This window comes from Astyanax mexicanus, chromosome 14 (genome assembly GCF_023375975.1).
Source record: "Astyanax mexicanus isolate ESR-SI-001 chromosome 14, AstMex3_surface, whole genome shotgun sequence".
Taxonomy (NCBI): domain Eukaryota; kingdom Metazoa; phylum Chordata; class Actinopteri; order Characiformes; family Acestrorhamphidae; genus Astyanax; species Astyanax mexicanus.
This window is the reverse complement of record NC_064421.1, coordinates 10,723,814-10,740,991: the sequence shown is the minus strand read 5'-3', so window position 1 is coordinate 10,740,991 and position 17,178 is coordinate 10,723,814. Positions and strand designations below refer to the sequence as shown.

Here is a 17,178-nt window from a genome sequence, read left to right as displayed (position 1 = left end):
AAAGTGTTACCTTTTCTGCATATTTTTGATTTTTGGAGAGGAAAAAAAAATGTGTCATTACTTTTGTTTATCCCACATTTAGTAGTTGTAATTTTTTTTGATATCTAAAATGTCTGATTTTGTAATATAGTTTTATTTATGAACATTGGTTTACTTTGTACTAACAGCTGCTTATATAATATTAAAACCTGGGATTTATTTGTTTGTTAATTATTTACAAGCTGACTATCTGATCAATGTTGCACTAAAAAAATAAAAATAAAAAGCTCTGTAGTCTGAGATCAAGCTCCTCTATTTAAATTATAATTATTTTATTTATTTATTTATTTTTTTCGATTTAAGGTTTGTCTGTTTGATAAACCTCTTTCATTTAAAGAGTGTACGTCCTGCTGGGTGTTGTATAATATATTTGTATAATATCTGTAAGGTAATCAATCCATCCTTGTGTTATAAAACCTGAAAATAAGAATGCAGACAGCCTGCGGCATGCAGGAGACTGTACACAAGTCTGCTCTCTGTAGGAAAACTAGGTCAAAGAACACAATACATGATGCATGAAAACCAAATGACATTGCTTCAGCAAAGCTCTGTTCAGGGAAAAGCGTATCAAAATGTGGCAGGAGGCCGTCATAATCAAACTGCAGATGTAATCAATGGAAATTATGGAAATGGGGCTTCAAAAAGTATCACCAGCCTCAACAGTATAGATTCATATTAAATACATAAATACAATTTAAGAATACATATGGAATTATGTAGTAAACAGTATAAAAAAAAGTGTTTGTCTTCCACCACAATCCCCAGACCTAAACCCGATGAACTGAGATGGTGAGAAACAGCAACTATTGCTCAGCACCTCCAGGAACTCCCTCAAAATGCTGAAAAAATTATTCCTGTAGTCCTTTTGTTTCTCTGTATACTTTATTATCTTTCTTTTACCTTCTTCTTCAATGGTCAGGATTCCACAGGACCTGCTACATGGAAGTGAATCAGACACAGCAGTGCTGCTGGAGTTTTTAAACAGTAAATATACACTATAAATAGACACTATAGCTAAACACATTTTAGGTGTAAAATCAGTGGTAGAAGCTCTGAATCTGTTGCTGAACATTTTGTGTTGGTCACCTTCTAGTCCTTTATCAGTCTAGCAGTGACACTGAGGTGTTCAAAAACTCTAGCAGCACTTCCGCAGTGTCTGAGCCAATCGTACCAAAACAGCACCACCACCACCATGTCAATCACCGTCACTGCAGTGCTGAGAATAATGACCTTTGACCCAAATAATAATAAAAACAATAGCTGCTCTGTGGTGGTCCAGAGAAACAGATACAGGGCTACAGACTACAGATGGTAATCATATTCTGATCTGCATGTAAACACATAAGCACATTCAGAAGGTTAATTGCTAAGGCTGACTAATGCAAGTAAGACACGTAAGGGAGGGTGGAAAGAGAAAGAGGTGGAAGAGAGAGATTACAGAGAGAGAGAGAGATTACATAACAGAAGAAAGCAAGCATATTTATGCATTCACATAATTAGTATTCACTATAAGTGGTTAGAAGGTCAAGACACTTTGAATGTTTACCTGTAAATCAGGACCTCATCATCTGAGCAGTTGTACTGGAGCTGGTACATCTTCACCTTGGGGGTTGCTTTGCTCACCGTCCACTTGACCAGAGCGGAGACGGAAGTGACCTCCGACACGCTCACCACCTGTTCCGGCTGCTGCGGTTTGGTCTCTCCCTTGCTGGAGACCTTGGTGGAGCTGGTGATGTCGGACAGCCTGGACTTGGGCTGCGAGGTGCGATTGGTCCCGTTGCTCAGGTGAGGCAGCTGAATGATGGAAAGCTCTATGGAGGCGGTGGATTCTCCTGCAGCGTTGGCAGCAATGCAGGTGAACGTGCCGTAATCCTTGGCGGTGGTGACCATGATGTCAAGGGTTCCATTCTCGTAGACGGTGGCCCTCGATGAGTTGCTTATCAGCCGGTCATCTGGGGCCACCCAATGGATGTAGGGCATGGGGTCACCCACTGCCTTGCAACGTAGACTAGCCGTCTGGCCTTCAAGAACCAGAAGCTTGTGTGTATGCTGAGTAATCAAAGGCGGCTCACAGATGAACTCCTCCTCGCGAACGTACCAGAAGTACCTTCCTTTCAAGCTTGGAGGGGAGGCGCAAGTCTCCATGTCGTCCTCCCGTTCAAGCCGTCGCAGCCACAGCACCTCGCAGTTGCAGTGAAGCGGATTCCCGCCAAAGCTAAGCGAGAGCACAGGAGCATATGGCGTACTCAGCACTGCGTTGGTCTGAGATCTTGCGAAAATGGGATCTGGCGGAAGTTTCTGCAGTCGATTCGACGTGAGGTCAAGTCTCGCCAATTTGTCAAGGTCCGTGAAAGTACCTTCCGCGATGTAACTGATGAGGTTGTGGTCGAGGCTGAGCTGGTGCAGGCTAAGCATCTTGCGGATGGCGTCCCAGGGCACGCCCCGTAGGTTGTTGTAGGAAAGGTCTAGATCTTCCAGTGTTAGCAGGAGGTCGTCGAAGGCTTCCTCTGAGATGTGGTTCAATTGATTGTTGTTCAAAATGAGGTGCTGCAGGTTGACCAGGCCTCGCAGGGCATCCGGGCCGAGCTCGGTCAGTCGGTTGCTGTCTAGATGGAGTGAGCGGAGAGTCTCTAGATCCACAAACGAGAAAGGCTGGATGGAGCTGATGGTGTTCCTCGACAGCGTCAGATCCACCAGGCTCGTCATGTTGACAAAATCCTGCTGCGAGATCCGGATGATGTAGTTCCCGCCGAGCCGCAGCTCCACAGTCCGTCTGTCAATGTCCAGGGGGACGAAGAGCAGGCCTTTGGAAGGACACAGTGTGCCGAGCGACTCGGACAGGTTCTGACAGACGCAGTACTTAGGGCAGGCGATGGCCGTCATCACTGCACTTCCCAGGAGCAGGAGGCTGCAGAGCACTTTGGCCATGGTAGATCATGTACACGAGCCTGGAACAGCAAGGAGGGGGAACAACGGTCAGCTCAACCTTTTCACACTCGCGCACTAACATGCAGCAATTACATTTGTGTCAGCACCTCAGCAGAGCCTGTCTGCACAATGTACAGTCCTCATTATGAGCTAATCCCATCCCTGCACCCTTCAGGGCAGGACTAACTCAAACAGACAGGCATACATGTAACACTGGGCATGTGCATACGCCCCCACGATTTCTTCTTCTTCTTCTTTTTCTTTTTCTTCTGTCACAGTGGGTAGCTTAGGACACAGAACATTTCACATTTCTTTTTCCAGTGTGCCCAATTTTTATTTTTTCACTTTCTCAGTTTTAACGGTCTATGGAAGATGTACAGTACAATCGGTTACTCTGAAAATAGGGGAAGGTTAGAACCTTTCGGTGGGGAAAAAAAAGATCACTGAAGAATCATTGCCATCATTCATTTCCCCTACATATCACAAACTATGATCTAATCTATGCATCATTACGAATGTAGTAAAGCATCTACAGTATGAGAGGAAATGTGGCTTGCAAGACCAAAAAAAAAACCAAAATGGTTTAAGAGTTTGGAAGGGTAGGAAAGAGATGTTAAACTGGGCCATTCACTAAAAAAACAATTGACAGTTGGAGGGTAGAACAATTTTAGGGTTGGTGCTTGTTTAAAACTGACGAGTTGGAGAACTGACTGAGCAGACTCAGCAAAACTCAGTAAATCTGACATTTGGAAACTCAATGCTAAACTGGAAATACAATTCATGCACTTATTTAAGATATGGTAGTACAGTAGTACTGAGCAATACAGCTCTGGAAAAAATAAGAGACCACTTAATAATGATGAGTTTCTTTGATTTTACCAAATTGAAAACTTCCAGAATATAATCAAGAGGAAGATGGATGATCGCAAGCCATTAAACCAAGCTGAAGTGCTTGGGATTTTGCACCAGGAGTTGCATAAAGTAATCAAAAGCAGTGTGTGAGACTGGTGGAGGAGAACATGATGCCAAGATGCATGAAAACTGTGATAAAACAAAACAGGGTTATTCCACCAAATCTTGATTTCTAAACTCTTAAAACTTTCTTTGCATTATTTGAGGTCTGAACGCTCTGCATCTTTTTTGTTATTTCAGACATTTCTCATTTTCTGCAAATAAATGCTCTAAATGACAATATTGTTGTCTGTAGTTTATAGAATAAAACAACAATGTTTATTTTACTCAAACATATACCTATAAATAGTAAAATCAGAAAAAACTAATTCAGAAACTCAAGTGGTCACTTTTTTCCACAATTGGTACACTCAAAACGATTTTAAACATTTATATAAATACATTATACATCGTGTGATTCACAATCAGATCAAAGCAGATCAGAGGACTAAATATTGTAGGATTGTAGGCTGCACACATTATAGGATCATTTGGAAATATTGAAATCATTGTTTATGATCTCCCTGATTTCTGGAGGCTGTTTTCGGTTGTAGAGAAGAGCAAATCGTCACTGTCCAATGAAAAACGAGAATCTCCAAAATAGCAACTTTACAGGAGAGAGGAAAACACCTTCTAAACTTTCAATGGGAGTCAATGTAAAAAGAGTTTAGTTTAGGTCATTTTGAAGTTTTTCTATGGCTCCATTTATCAATACATTTCAGCACAGTGTGAGGGTTACTTTGTCTTTCTTAAAATTCAGGGGTTGGACAGTGAAACTGAAACACCTGTCATTTTAGTGTGGGAGGATTCATGGCTAAATTGAAGCAGCCTGGTGGACAATCTTCATTAATTGCACATTGCACCAGTAAGAGCGTGAAGAGTGTGAAGGTTCAATTAGCAGGGTAAGAGCACAGTTTTGCTCTAAATATTGCAATGCACACAACATTATGGGTAACACACCAGAGTTCAAAAGAGGACAAATTGTTGGTGCACATCTTGCTGGCACACTGTGACCAAGACAGCAAGTCTTTGTGATGCAACAAGAGCCACGGTATCCAGGGTAATGTCAGCATACCACCAAGAAGGACCAACCACATCCAACAGGATTAACTGTGGACGCTGTAAGAGGAAGCTGTCTGAAAGGGATGTTCGGGTGCTAACCCGGATTGTACCAAAAACACATAAAACCACGGCTGTTCAAATCACGGCAGAATTCAGTGTGCACCTCAACTCTCCTGTTTCCGCCAGAACTGTCCGTCAGACAATAAATTATTGTGGTCTAAAACCAAGTGTTTCAGCAAAATATCCTGATTGTAGGCCAGGAAAAGCATGGCAGTTCACTGTCTGCCTCAGTACTTCATTCTCCACCACCAGCCGCCACCCCTCTATTCTGAGCTCTCCTTTTCACCCTCCTCCATTGTCTGAGTATTGAGAAACTGCTAAGGGATGAAAAATGGCTTAGTGCCGCAGGAGTCAGATGTTTCGCAAGACTGCTGGTGTGTCTGTGTTGGTCTGTGAATAGCTGAGCAGCTTTAACACCCACCCACCCATCACCCCGTACACTAAGGAAATAGATGGGGAGACTCACCCTCAGACAACAGCCCATAATTCCCCAGGACATTTATATCATTAATTCCAAATACGCTCTTACCTAACCTAAATCAATTTTAATCAGCTTTCCACCGGAGCGATTCTTTAATGACAAGTCAGGCTCGGAGGAACAGGGGAACCGCCTCGGCGGCTGCGACATCCCAGGCGAGAAAAGAGACGGAGTGACTTTAATTTCCAGGAATTAAAGCCCAGGTTAATAGTGCTCACTTCCTGCAACGCACCTTCCATAGGAGAACCGGGCCTTAATCAACGCTTTAAATCTGAGACCCCTGCCCACCTCCTCTCACCTCCTGTACAAACACAGTGGGCTTCCAATAACTCCTAATTATGAGTGACATTACGCACGATGGGCTCGTTCCTTTTCCGAAACAAGTTTGCAATTACATCGTGCAGAGCTGATGCATTTTGACTGCATGTCACAGAGAGATAATTGGATTGAGCCAGCATGCAGAAATGAGCATTTGTAGGGAGAAAAAAAATGTAAATGGAGAATGTAACACTACAAAAGAGGAATGTAGAAGAAGAAAAAAAAAATTAATGAGGGATGTTCCCAGTTAAAGCAGTTAAAGCAGCATTATTGAGAGCTTGACTTTTTTTGTTGATGCTCTGCTTTTTCTACAGTCTGGAAGTCATTTTTTTTTTCTTAGAGACATCACAATAGGACACACATTTCTGGACAAGCTGACTGAGAGGTACTACAGAACTGTCAGGGGAAATGAAAGAAACAATATACAAAACATTTATGGACTTAGAGTAGAGTATTGGTAGAGTAGTATCACTTAACTCAGGTTAAGTAGATATATGTTCTGTAGTGTTTTCAAGTATTTTCCTGTCTGCTTTTCCATATATATAAAAGTATATAGTGCAGTTAGCCCAGTGTAGCATAGTGTCCCAAGCCTAGAGTAGCCTTTTAGTTAGGAGAACAAATATTAACAATATATCACAGCTACCTTATCCTAGGCATGCATTAGTTTAATATATGTGTTGAGTACTAGGTCTCAGTGTTGTAGGCTGTAAGAGCAAGTTACCCTTACATCCTTAAATTAAATTAATTTAAATTAAACTTGTTCGGTGAACAAAACTCTGAAGTGAGCTAAATTGAATAAACATAACTGATTCATCATCTAGTTTTGACTGTATATGTTTTTTTCTGCAAATAAATGCTCTAAATGATAATTAATTTATTTGGAATTTGAGAGAAATGTTGTCTGTAATTTATAATTGTACGTTACAGCTCTTGTATATTGTAGACAAGTCATGAGACATGTGAGAGTGTGGAGATTACCTACAGCATACCATCAAACCCAAGAGAGTCAAAACAAGTAAACCCAGACACAAAAGATGAAAGGTTGTTTTAGTGAGCCTCTCTCCGTACGCTGAGTTTTACTCAGTCAGCTTCTGCAGACAGATATTCATGCCAAGACTATGTTTTACAGCAGTGAAAATCACATAGTGGTGCTGTGACACATGGGAGAAATAGCTCTCAGACAGTATGAATACCTAGAATTCCCAGACAAAATGACATGTCTTTCTAAGAACTACAGTACGTAATACAGACTTATATTCAGACAGTTCATACAAGACACAAAGCATTTTTTTCCCCCGACACACTGAATACCTACATGTCCAATGCTTATTAATAAAGAGCCAAAGCCTCTCTATACATTTGAAGCAATCAGCCGCTAAGAGGCCATGCTAATTCCAATAAAGCAGCATTACTCGGGTTAGCTAGCGTCTTCTGAGGCGCTGACATATTACTCCACGACTATCAGTCATGTCCCATTCAGCTATGTTGGTTGACACTCATTCTACATTAATGTGGCACTCCATTAATTTTAAGTCACAGCAGCTGAATAATTGCCCCACGCTTTGGTGCATGGTGACCCACCCGTCGCACCATAGTTCACACGCCATTGTGCAGCTTGGGAAGACGTGTCAGTTTCTGTGACAGGCACATGATTTCAAATAAAAGCCTACCCGATTTATCCTCACACACTCTGGGAGAATCTGCGGGAGAAAAAGAGGAAAAATGGAGAAAAAAGGAGTTCACTTTTCTCTCTGATCTCTAGACTGTATTCTGACATGTTAATGCTAATGCTGCTGCACACTTAGCGGACTCCAAAAAAAAAGAGAAGAAAAAAATGTTAGTGGCACAAAATGATCAGTAAGCCTCAATGATGACTCAATCCTTACTGTCCAAATTAAGAGACCACTTCTGTTTCTGAATCACTTTTTCTGATTTTGGTATTTATAGGTATCTGTTTGAGTAAAATGAATGTTGTTGTTTTATTCTATAAACTACAGACAACATTTCTCCCAAATCCCAAAATAATATTGTCATTTAGAGTATTTATTTGCAGAAAATGAGAAAGGGATGAAATAACACAAAAAGATGCAGAGCTTTCAGACCTCAAATAATGCAAAGAAAACAAGATCATTTATAACATATAAGTTTTAAGAGCTCATAAATCTATATCTATATTTGGTGCAATTTGGTGTTTTTTAATCACAGTTTTTTCATGCATCTTGGCATGTATTCCTCCACCAGTCTTACATGCTGCTTTTGGATAATTCTATGTCATTCCTGGTGCAAAAAGTCAAGCAATTCAAGTTCAGTTTGGTTTGATGGCTTGTGATCATCCATCTTCCTTTTGATTATATTCCAGAGGTTTTAATTTGTTAAAATCAAATAAACTCATTTTTTTTGTTTAAGTGGTCTCTTATGTATTTTTCCAGAGCTTTATTTTTATTAGAGATTTCCTATTAAAAAGGAAAATCTAACCTAGGTATAGGCTTAATCTCAATTTGGGGAAACTATTGTGTAGATTAGTTAATAATTTTTTTTTGATGTGAAAGGCCTTGATGAACATGGCTTGGGACTAATGCTGGGGTAAGGTAAATCTAATGTTGCTTCTTGTCACAGTTTTCTTAACACTAATTAATATTTATATTTTGTTTTTTATTCTTTCTTTATTGTATATTTTCTATTTTTATCTTTATGCGGCATACTTGGCGAGGGGCAAAGAAAGAATTTCATTGTACGAGGAAACTTGTTTCTTACTGTGCACATGACAATAAACTCTTTGAACTTTGAACTTGAACTTTTAATCTTGTTCTCCTCCATCAGTCTTACACACTGCTTTTGGATAACTTTATGCCGCTCCTGGTGCAAAAATTCAGGCACTTCAGCTTGGTTTGAATAGTTTCCCCCCCTGCTATTGTAACAGTCATGTTGCATGGCCAATGCTAATGTTGCTTCTTAAAGATATAACATATATACAGCTGAACTAGCTAATGTAAAGGGAGTGTCAAAACCGCAGGGGGCTACTTAAGGTGGAACAGCTAAATTCTGTAAGAAATGAAAAAGCAATTTTCTCAGCTTTTAAAATCAATCTTTAAATCAAGATACTATAGATGGGTTCTACAGTATCTTCACACCACTTTTGTATAGCATAATATTTCAAGCAGAATCACTGAAACACAGACAAATCTGATGATAATGTAAAAGCCAGTTCTCACACATGCAGGTTTCAACAAAAGTGCATCACTCTCTTATTCAGTTTTTTAATAAGCAAAATTGGTTCTGAACAAAAATTAGGAAAAAAAAGCAAGAGACGTAGAGAAAATTAACACATAGATACATACAGCTGAAACAGATAATATAAAGGTAGTGTCATAACTGCAGGGGCTATTTAAGGTGGAACAGCTTAATTCTGTTAGAAACGAAGGAGCAATTGACTCTTCTTCTGAGTCTTCTGAGTCAAAAAAAAAAAAAGAAGATACTGTAGTTAAGCTGTGTTTAGCAAATGCATTCATAGCACTGTAGCAGGTCTACATTATCTTCACACTACTTTTCTATACAACAATATTTCAAGCAAAATCACTGAAACACAGACAAATCTAAAAGATAGCGTAAAAGCTAGTCCTAACAAAGTGCGTCACTCTCTTCAGTTTTTCAGTAAGCCGAATTGGTTCGGCAAAAAAAAAAAAAGAGGAAAAAAAAGCAGGAGACGGAGAGAAAATGGAAAATGAACGCTGCTGCTTTGACACAAACAACGGAGGAGAAGAAAAAGCCACGGGGGAAGATACGCTAACAAAGAGGAGCGAGCGAAACGTATTAAACAGGCACTAAAAGGAAATATGGCGCAATATGCACTTCCGCCGTTTCTGCGCCGCTCGTAAGTTTTAATGATGCCGTATCTGATGAGCTGAAATGCATTAGCATGGGTTTCGCTCACAACTACGACTCCATCCTGTTGTGCGGAATTATTGAGGGCGTGCTCGGGGCATCGGCATATAAGTCATTTTTGACAGCTGGAACCTGATTAGGCTGAATGCAGCACAAGCATGCCCTTTAGCAGCCTCATGCCTTTCAGGAGCCCATCCCGCATTACCAATTCTCTCATAACTGCCTGTCAGTCCTCATCTGTATTCACCCTGATCCGGCCCAATAAGGGTGCAACCATCAAAGACACCCTTAACAAAGTAGAGTAGAGTTTGGGTTTGTTGAGCCCTGCATTTTTTTTTTTTTTTTTTTTTGCCCGCCACCTCCCCTCTTCGGAGGACCAATTTTAACTTTATTTATCAGTGTTTATACAGAGTTTTAGGTACTGCAGACATTGTGAGAAGAAGAAAAAAAAAGAAATAGAGATTAAAAAAAAGGTGTAACAGGAAAAAAAGGTGGGGAAGTGTAAAAAAAAGAAGAAAAACAATAATAATAATGTTTAACCCTTAGAACCCTACAGATGGATTTTCCATCCAAAATCGCACCTTGTGTTCTCAGCTGAATTACTCAAGAATCTCTTCACACATAAACATAATCCATATATGGTTAGAAAGGGCAGAGCTTACTCTTTCTAAAAATAGTGATGACATCCCAGTGCAGTAAAGCTAAATCTACAAGAAACCCATTGAGAGAAAAACACCTAAAAAAGTGAGATCTCCTTCCCCAACCAATTTTATTTACCTTTAGTGCTTCAAACATATTTATATGATGTTTCAAACCAAATAATATCAGTAAATATCAGACTCAAAAGGGTCCACAGAAAAAGTGTGAAACTACCTGCTTTTCTCAAACTAAAGCTATTTATGGTGTGCGCACTACTTTATATAGTTTTTATTTTACTTGCACATTTTTACTTTTTAAGTAGTTATTTTGCACTAAACATTTTGTATTTATTTAAATTAAAAAGTAAAATTTTTATAGTATATAGTTTTCTTTGTGTGTCCTGATACTGAAAATACTAAAATGCATAGTCTGCTCTGAGTGTCAGGTTTTTATTAATCTACATGTATCCTAGAGGTGTGATTATTGATTATCAAGAAAAATAAATCCGCCTGATGCTCTCCATGTATTTTTTCACATTAATAAGCCATGTAATGAACTATCATCAATATTCTTATGCTTTCCACTCATAAACACTAGTCTAAGCTTTTTTGAAAATATATCTTAATATTCTATACACTCAAAAAAACAGGCGCTTGGTAAAATTTTGACCAAAACATGATCAGTTCCAGGAAAATATAACAAATCTGCTTCCTTTTACATTTTAAATGATTATATTTTTGAGCAGCCGTATGGCTTCTGGAGTAAAAGAGATCAGGGCTCATGTGTCTGTCTGATATAATTACTGTGGTATAAAACCTAACGTTCTAAGGGTTAAACAACAAAAGAAAAAGGGGAGGGAAAGAGAATAAAAAAAGAGCAAAAAGGAGACAAATATTAGGGAACAACAGCAAAGAATTCTGAACATGTACAAAGAAAAAGGATAAGAGAAATAAATAAGCAAGCATTGTGCATGAACACAGATTTTATATATATTCGGATCTACCAGCCTGTCTGAGAGGAGATGAGGTGAGCCCGGACTCTTCTGATGATCAAACGGACCAAGAAGCTCCTCTCCCATTTGTCAGAGGTGCTGTTAAACAGGAGCTTAGCATGCTCCCAGCTCCCTCGAAGGAGACCAACAAAGAGGATAAGGCTCGCCGGGTCGAAAACTTTCTCTTTTTTTCATACTTCGGCGCAGACATAAAGGCCAAAGAGCCCCTTAATGAATAGGTGAGAGCTGGAGCACATCAGAAAGTCTTTTATCAGAAGAAAGGTAGAGGAGGGGGGGGGGGAGGGGTATAGAATCTGCACGAGTCTGAAAAGGTGGAGAGAGGGGCTAACCTTCTAAAAAGCCGGCCAGCGCAATCACAGAGCGAGATGAAGGTAGATGCACTTTCATACCGGAGTCCACTTACTCCCAACCCAGACAGGAACTGCCCAAATGAACCCCTGATCCTCTGATTGGATGCTAGGAGCAAAAAGGGCAAAAGCATAATGTAAAAGCGGAGATAGAGAGTGACCAGTGAAATTCGCTTGACCCCCTGTTGCACAGAGCTGCTTTAGAGCTACTCAGCGGAGTACGACCTCTTACTACCCTCCAAAAACTTCAGACCTCGTTTTATTCAGTCCCTTAAATCTATCAGTACCACTGGATACACAGCTAGCCAGATACAATGCAGATACAATACAGGGTTAAAAATTGGCCTAGCAGTGCTTCCGGTACCACTTTAAAATAAGACTACCTTTATAAAGGGTTATAAATGGTTTATAATTAGTTTATTAATGGTTACTAATTAGGTTGTAAATGCCTTAAAAATCATTAATAATCAGTTATAACACATACGTAGAAAGGGCAACAACGACCTGTTGTTTGCCAAATAGTGATCCCACAGCCATCTCTACTGTTAAGCTCCAGATCTTGTCAGATATTCAACTTACTTTGTCTTCTCTATCTAACTGAACTTGCTTCTTCATCTCCATACTGTCCATCGGTTAACATCAGTTTAACCATTTAACTCCCAAGTTTAATCATTCAACCACTAACTCTTTCTATGTATGTGTTACAACTGATTATTAATTTGTTTTAAGGCATTTACAACCTAATTAGTAACCACTAATAAGCTAATTATAAACCAATTATAAACCCTTTATAAGGGTAGTCTTATTTTAAAGTGGTATCGCGATTCCTAATAGAGATGTATCAATATTGGTATCACTGGTTGATGCGGATATCTGGCACGTCTGCTACTGCAAGACTGATGCTGATATCAAGATATAATTTATTTAAAAAATAATAAATTATATGGAAATTGTAGGCCAATGCTTATATCTGGTATTTTTCAACCACATTTACAGATATAAATGAATACGCAGTTTAAATAAATAAGGAAACAGTGGGCTGATGCTGCTGTGTGTATATTTAAAACATATCGTCGCTGTTCAATGAAAAACAAGTATCTCCATTTGTGTGGATTTTTAGTTCACTACATAATTTAAACAAACATTTTTTTTGTAATTCTTTTTAATGAACGGGCTAATAGAAATACTTAACAGCCTTGTTAGCTAATTGACATCACCCTTTGGAGTGATGAGGGGAAAGAGCGCCATCTACCCTACCCACGAGAAAGCAAGACCAATTGTGCTCTCTCTCAGGACTCTGGCAGCTGATGGCAAGCTGCATGACTAGGATTCGAAGCAGCCATCTCCCGATCATAGTGTCAGCACTTTTAGACTGCTGGACTACTCAGTGCCCATAAATGTAAAAATGGATGAGAATTGTGAGTTGATAGTGATATCCAGTTATTTTCATGCACATTTTCATCTACTACTAAGACTGATGCTGAAACCAAAGCATAAATAACTACAATTGAGACCAAGGCCTAAAAAATGAACACACATATACAGTATAAAATATTCCTTTCATTCTAAGTCAAAAATTGATGGACTGTGATCCAGGATAAAACTATGAATTATTAGAGGGTTATGAGCTATGAAGTTTCTAACCCCTTTTAATGTGAAGTTTCTACTAAATTAAAAGTGAAATCTGTTTTTTTTTATACTAAGCCTTAATTCAACCTGGTTCAACACTAAAGATATATCTAATTTTAATTCTAATAGATGGCAGATTAGAGATGCAGTGCTGGACAGTTTTTGAGCACACAGAGGTGACATCCACAGTGTAGGCTACAATCATCAGCAGATTTCAAGGAATGCTACAGCATCTCAATAGTGTTGAAGTCAGAAATGATGATTTATTTGTGTGCTTTGGGTCATTGTCTTGTTGCATCACCCGATGTCTCTTCATCTTAGAATCAAGAACCTCACTGCTGCCCTTGTATAGTCTAGCAAAATGTAAAAAAAAAAAAAAAAAAAAAAAGATTTCATTTGGTTGGAAGGCATCCAGGCCTTGAGATAGCTGACAATGATGCTCAGAAAAAAAAAAAAAAAAAAAAAAACATGATGCTCCCACCACCATGCTTCACAGTTGGGATGGAAGCTTTTGTGCGTAATTCGTTTATATAGGGATCAGGCCACATTTTACTTGCACTCAGAAATTCGGAAATCCAGGTAATTCAAACAGGTTATTTCACTTCTATTTTTTTTTTGCAGCTGCACACATAATGAAAGCCTAATATTTAAAAAATGACATAAATGTTGTTTTCAACAGACAGCAACGCTATGAAGCACTGCGAAAATAATTGTAGTTTCCCACTGAGAGCTGTCACTGAGTTCTCCGGCTCTCAGTCGGACAGTAATTGATTATTATGGGGTTACGGGCTGAGCTAGGTTTCTGTTGTGCTTCACACCTATTGTTATTGTCATCCGCAGCACAATGTTATCTTATATACGGCAGAAAAGCATTTGTTTCAGTGTGGTAATTAATGAGCCGGAGAGAGATGGGCAGAAAAGCAATGGGAGCCAGGTGAAACCTAACATGAAACACTCAGAGGAGGGGGAGTAGTTATGAGTAGTTAGACAATAACCTTCACTTGGACAACAAGTACGAGAACGCAGCTGCAGAACCATCTGCTCTGAACTTCAGGTGTTTGGGAATAAGGCAGGACAGAGCAGAGATCAGAAAGAACACCAAGGAGTCTTCCTTCCTTTCCTTTCCCCAGGTGAAGAACGAGCTCCTCATCAATCACTCCACATCACCGACACGGAGCGTTCCTAATGAGTACTGGGACTGTGATAATCTACTGGGCTTTTGAGTGGAAAGTGTACTTTGGCCCAAAGTAGGCACCACATTAATTACTGAGATAATCATTCAATATAAAAATAAGTCACCTTAGATATATTAGAATTCAACTTTGGAATATTGCTAACACTTTCCATGAATGTCACGTCTGTAACACTCTGTGAACACATTTATAACACATGGTCACCCATATAATATATCATACCATATCATATAAAGGCTATAACTATTTGTAAAAAATACTGTAGTTGACACATTATAGCTATGACTAACAAAGCTGCTATAATTACTAATATACGGTCAAATGAAAATGTTTGGACACCCCTATTAATCTTAATCATTTTAAGTTCTAAATATTTGAGTGTTTGCAACAGCCATTTCAGTTTGATATATCTAATAACTGATGGACACAGTAATATTTCAGGATTGAAATGAGGTTTATTGTACTATTTATCAGAAAATGTGCAATATGCATTAAACCAAAATTTGACCGGTGCAAAAGTATGGGCACCCTTATCATTTTATTGATTTGAATACTCCTAACTACTTTTTACTGACTTACTGAAGCACAAAATTGGTTTGGTATCCTCATTGAGCTTTGAACTTCATAGCCAGGTGTATCCAATCATGAGAAAAGGTATTTAAGGTGGCCAATAGCAAGTTCTTCTCCTATTTGACTCTCCTCTGAAGAGTGGCATCATGGGCTCATCAAAACAACTCTTAAATGATCTAAAAACAAAGATTGTTCAACATAGTTGTTCAGGGGAAGGAGACAAAAAGTTGTCTCAGAGATTTAACCTGTCAGTTTCCACTGTGAGGAACATAGTAAGGAAATGGAAGACCACAAGGATTAAGATTAATAGGGGTTGGACAATGAAACTGAAACACCTGTCATTTTAGTGTGGGCGGTTGCTAAATTGCTTAATTGTTCCAGCTTTAATCTTCATTCATTTCACATTGCACCAGTAAGAGTGTGAAGAGTGTGAAGGTTCAATAAGCAGGGTAAGTGCACGGTTTTATAGCTCAAAATTATATTACAATGCACGCAATATTATGGGTGACATACCAGAGTTTAAAAGAGGACAAATTGTTAGTGCACGTCTTGCTGGCGCATCTGTGACCAAGACAGCAAGTCTTTGTGACGTATCAAGAGCCACGGTATCCAGAGTAACGTCAGCACACCACCAAGAAGGACCAACCACATCCAACAGGATTAACTGTGGACGCTGTAAGAGGAAGCTGTCTGAAAGGGACGTTCGGGTGCTAACCCGGATTGTATCCAAAAAAACATAAAACCACGGCTGATCAAATCACAGCAGAATTCAATGTGAACCTCAACTCTCCTGTTTCCACCAGAACTGTCCATCAGGACAATAAATTATTGAGGTGTTTCAGTTTCATTGTCCAATCACTGTACATATGCATATAGGAGCAGTCAAATGTTTGAACACACTTCTTCTCATTCAATGTGTTTTCTTTCTTTTTACGATTTTTTACATTGTTAATTTAATATTGAAGACTATAGCCTTATCCAGATAGGATAAGGGGTAATTTTCTCTTTTATGGGGGGTCCCCTGTGAGTTTATTTCCATCTGGAAGGACCATGATTGTGTTTTTCTCAGGCTGAATTACCTACTGTGTTTTTTGCTGAACTCCGTGGTCGTCCGGTAACTTTAGTCCTGTCCATAATTAAACTTTGGACACGCATTTCCACGGAGATCCACATAAACACAACAGCGAGTGGAAATGGAGGAGCTACTGAAAGCAATGTCATGTGACCAAGAAAACAAACAAACAAAAAAAAACCCTCACTGGTCCTCCTGTTTTTTTCAATAGCAGTTCGGATGCAAGAGTTTTATCACTGAGCAGAAGTGTGAAACATCAACAAGTATCCTCAAGTGCAGTCACTGCAAAGACCATCAAAAACATTATGATGAAACTGGCACCCATCGGGATTGCCCCAGTAAAGGAAGAGCAAGAGTTACCTCTGTTGCACAGATTAAGTTGATGAGTTGATGAGTAACCAGTCTCAGAAACTGCAGATTGTAGAGGTTTTTTTTTTTTTTACTTTGTTTAACACTCATTACATGGTTACTACATGATTACTACCTTATGTGTTCCTTCAGTATCTATTTAGTCATAGCCATGTCTTATAATGCTCTTTAAATGGATTTGTTACATATGTTATGAATGTGTTCATAAAGTCTCACAGACCTGACATTCATCATAGAAAGTGTTACCGAAATACGTACTTACAGGACTTCTATTAAAACCCTGAGGTTGCCCTTTATCAATATCAGTGCAGAAGTTCCACCAGGAATTAGCCTGAACTATTTTGGAAATTTCTCCAGCTGTTTTCCCAGGATCCGTCAATAAGAAGCTGGTAGAAGACGTAAGACAGACTGCAGGCTTTACCACCAGGAGATACACTATGACCTTGGCTGAACTTCCCCCATCTGCCAGAACGGTAATGAGATCCTACACTGCGAACATGGGGGGAGACGGAGTTGGGGGGGGTGGATGCTGATGGTAATGCATGCGTATAGCTGCAGTCCTACACTGTCTGTTTGTTGTTCATATTCATGTTACATTTTCCAGCTCAGGTCCTGGACCACGCAGTAAC

General features: G+C 39.3%; 1 protein-coding gene across 1 annotated transcript in view; it reads right to left on the bottom strand.

The window, feature by feature from the left end:
• Positions 1–17,178, bottom strand: part of LOC103041514 (leucine-rich repeat and fibronectin type-III domain-containing protein 2) — a 282,231-nt gene that overhangs the window by 12,225 nt on the left and 252,828 nt on the right. Inside the window, exon 5 of the mRNA XM_022673189.2 lies at positions 1,586–2,987. Within this exon, the coding sequence (XP_022528910.2) occupies positions 1,586–2,967 (1,382 nt within the window). The 5' untranslated portion in view covers positions 2,968–2,987. The remainder of the gene's footprint in view (positions 1–1,585; positions 2,988–17,178) is intronic.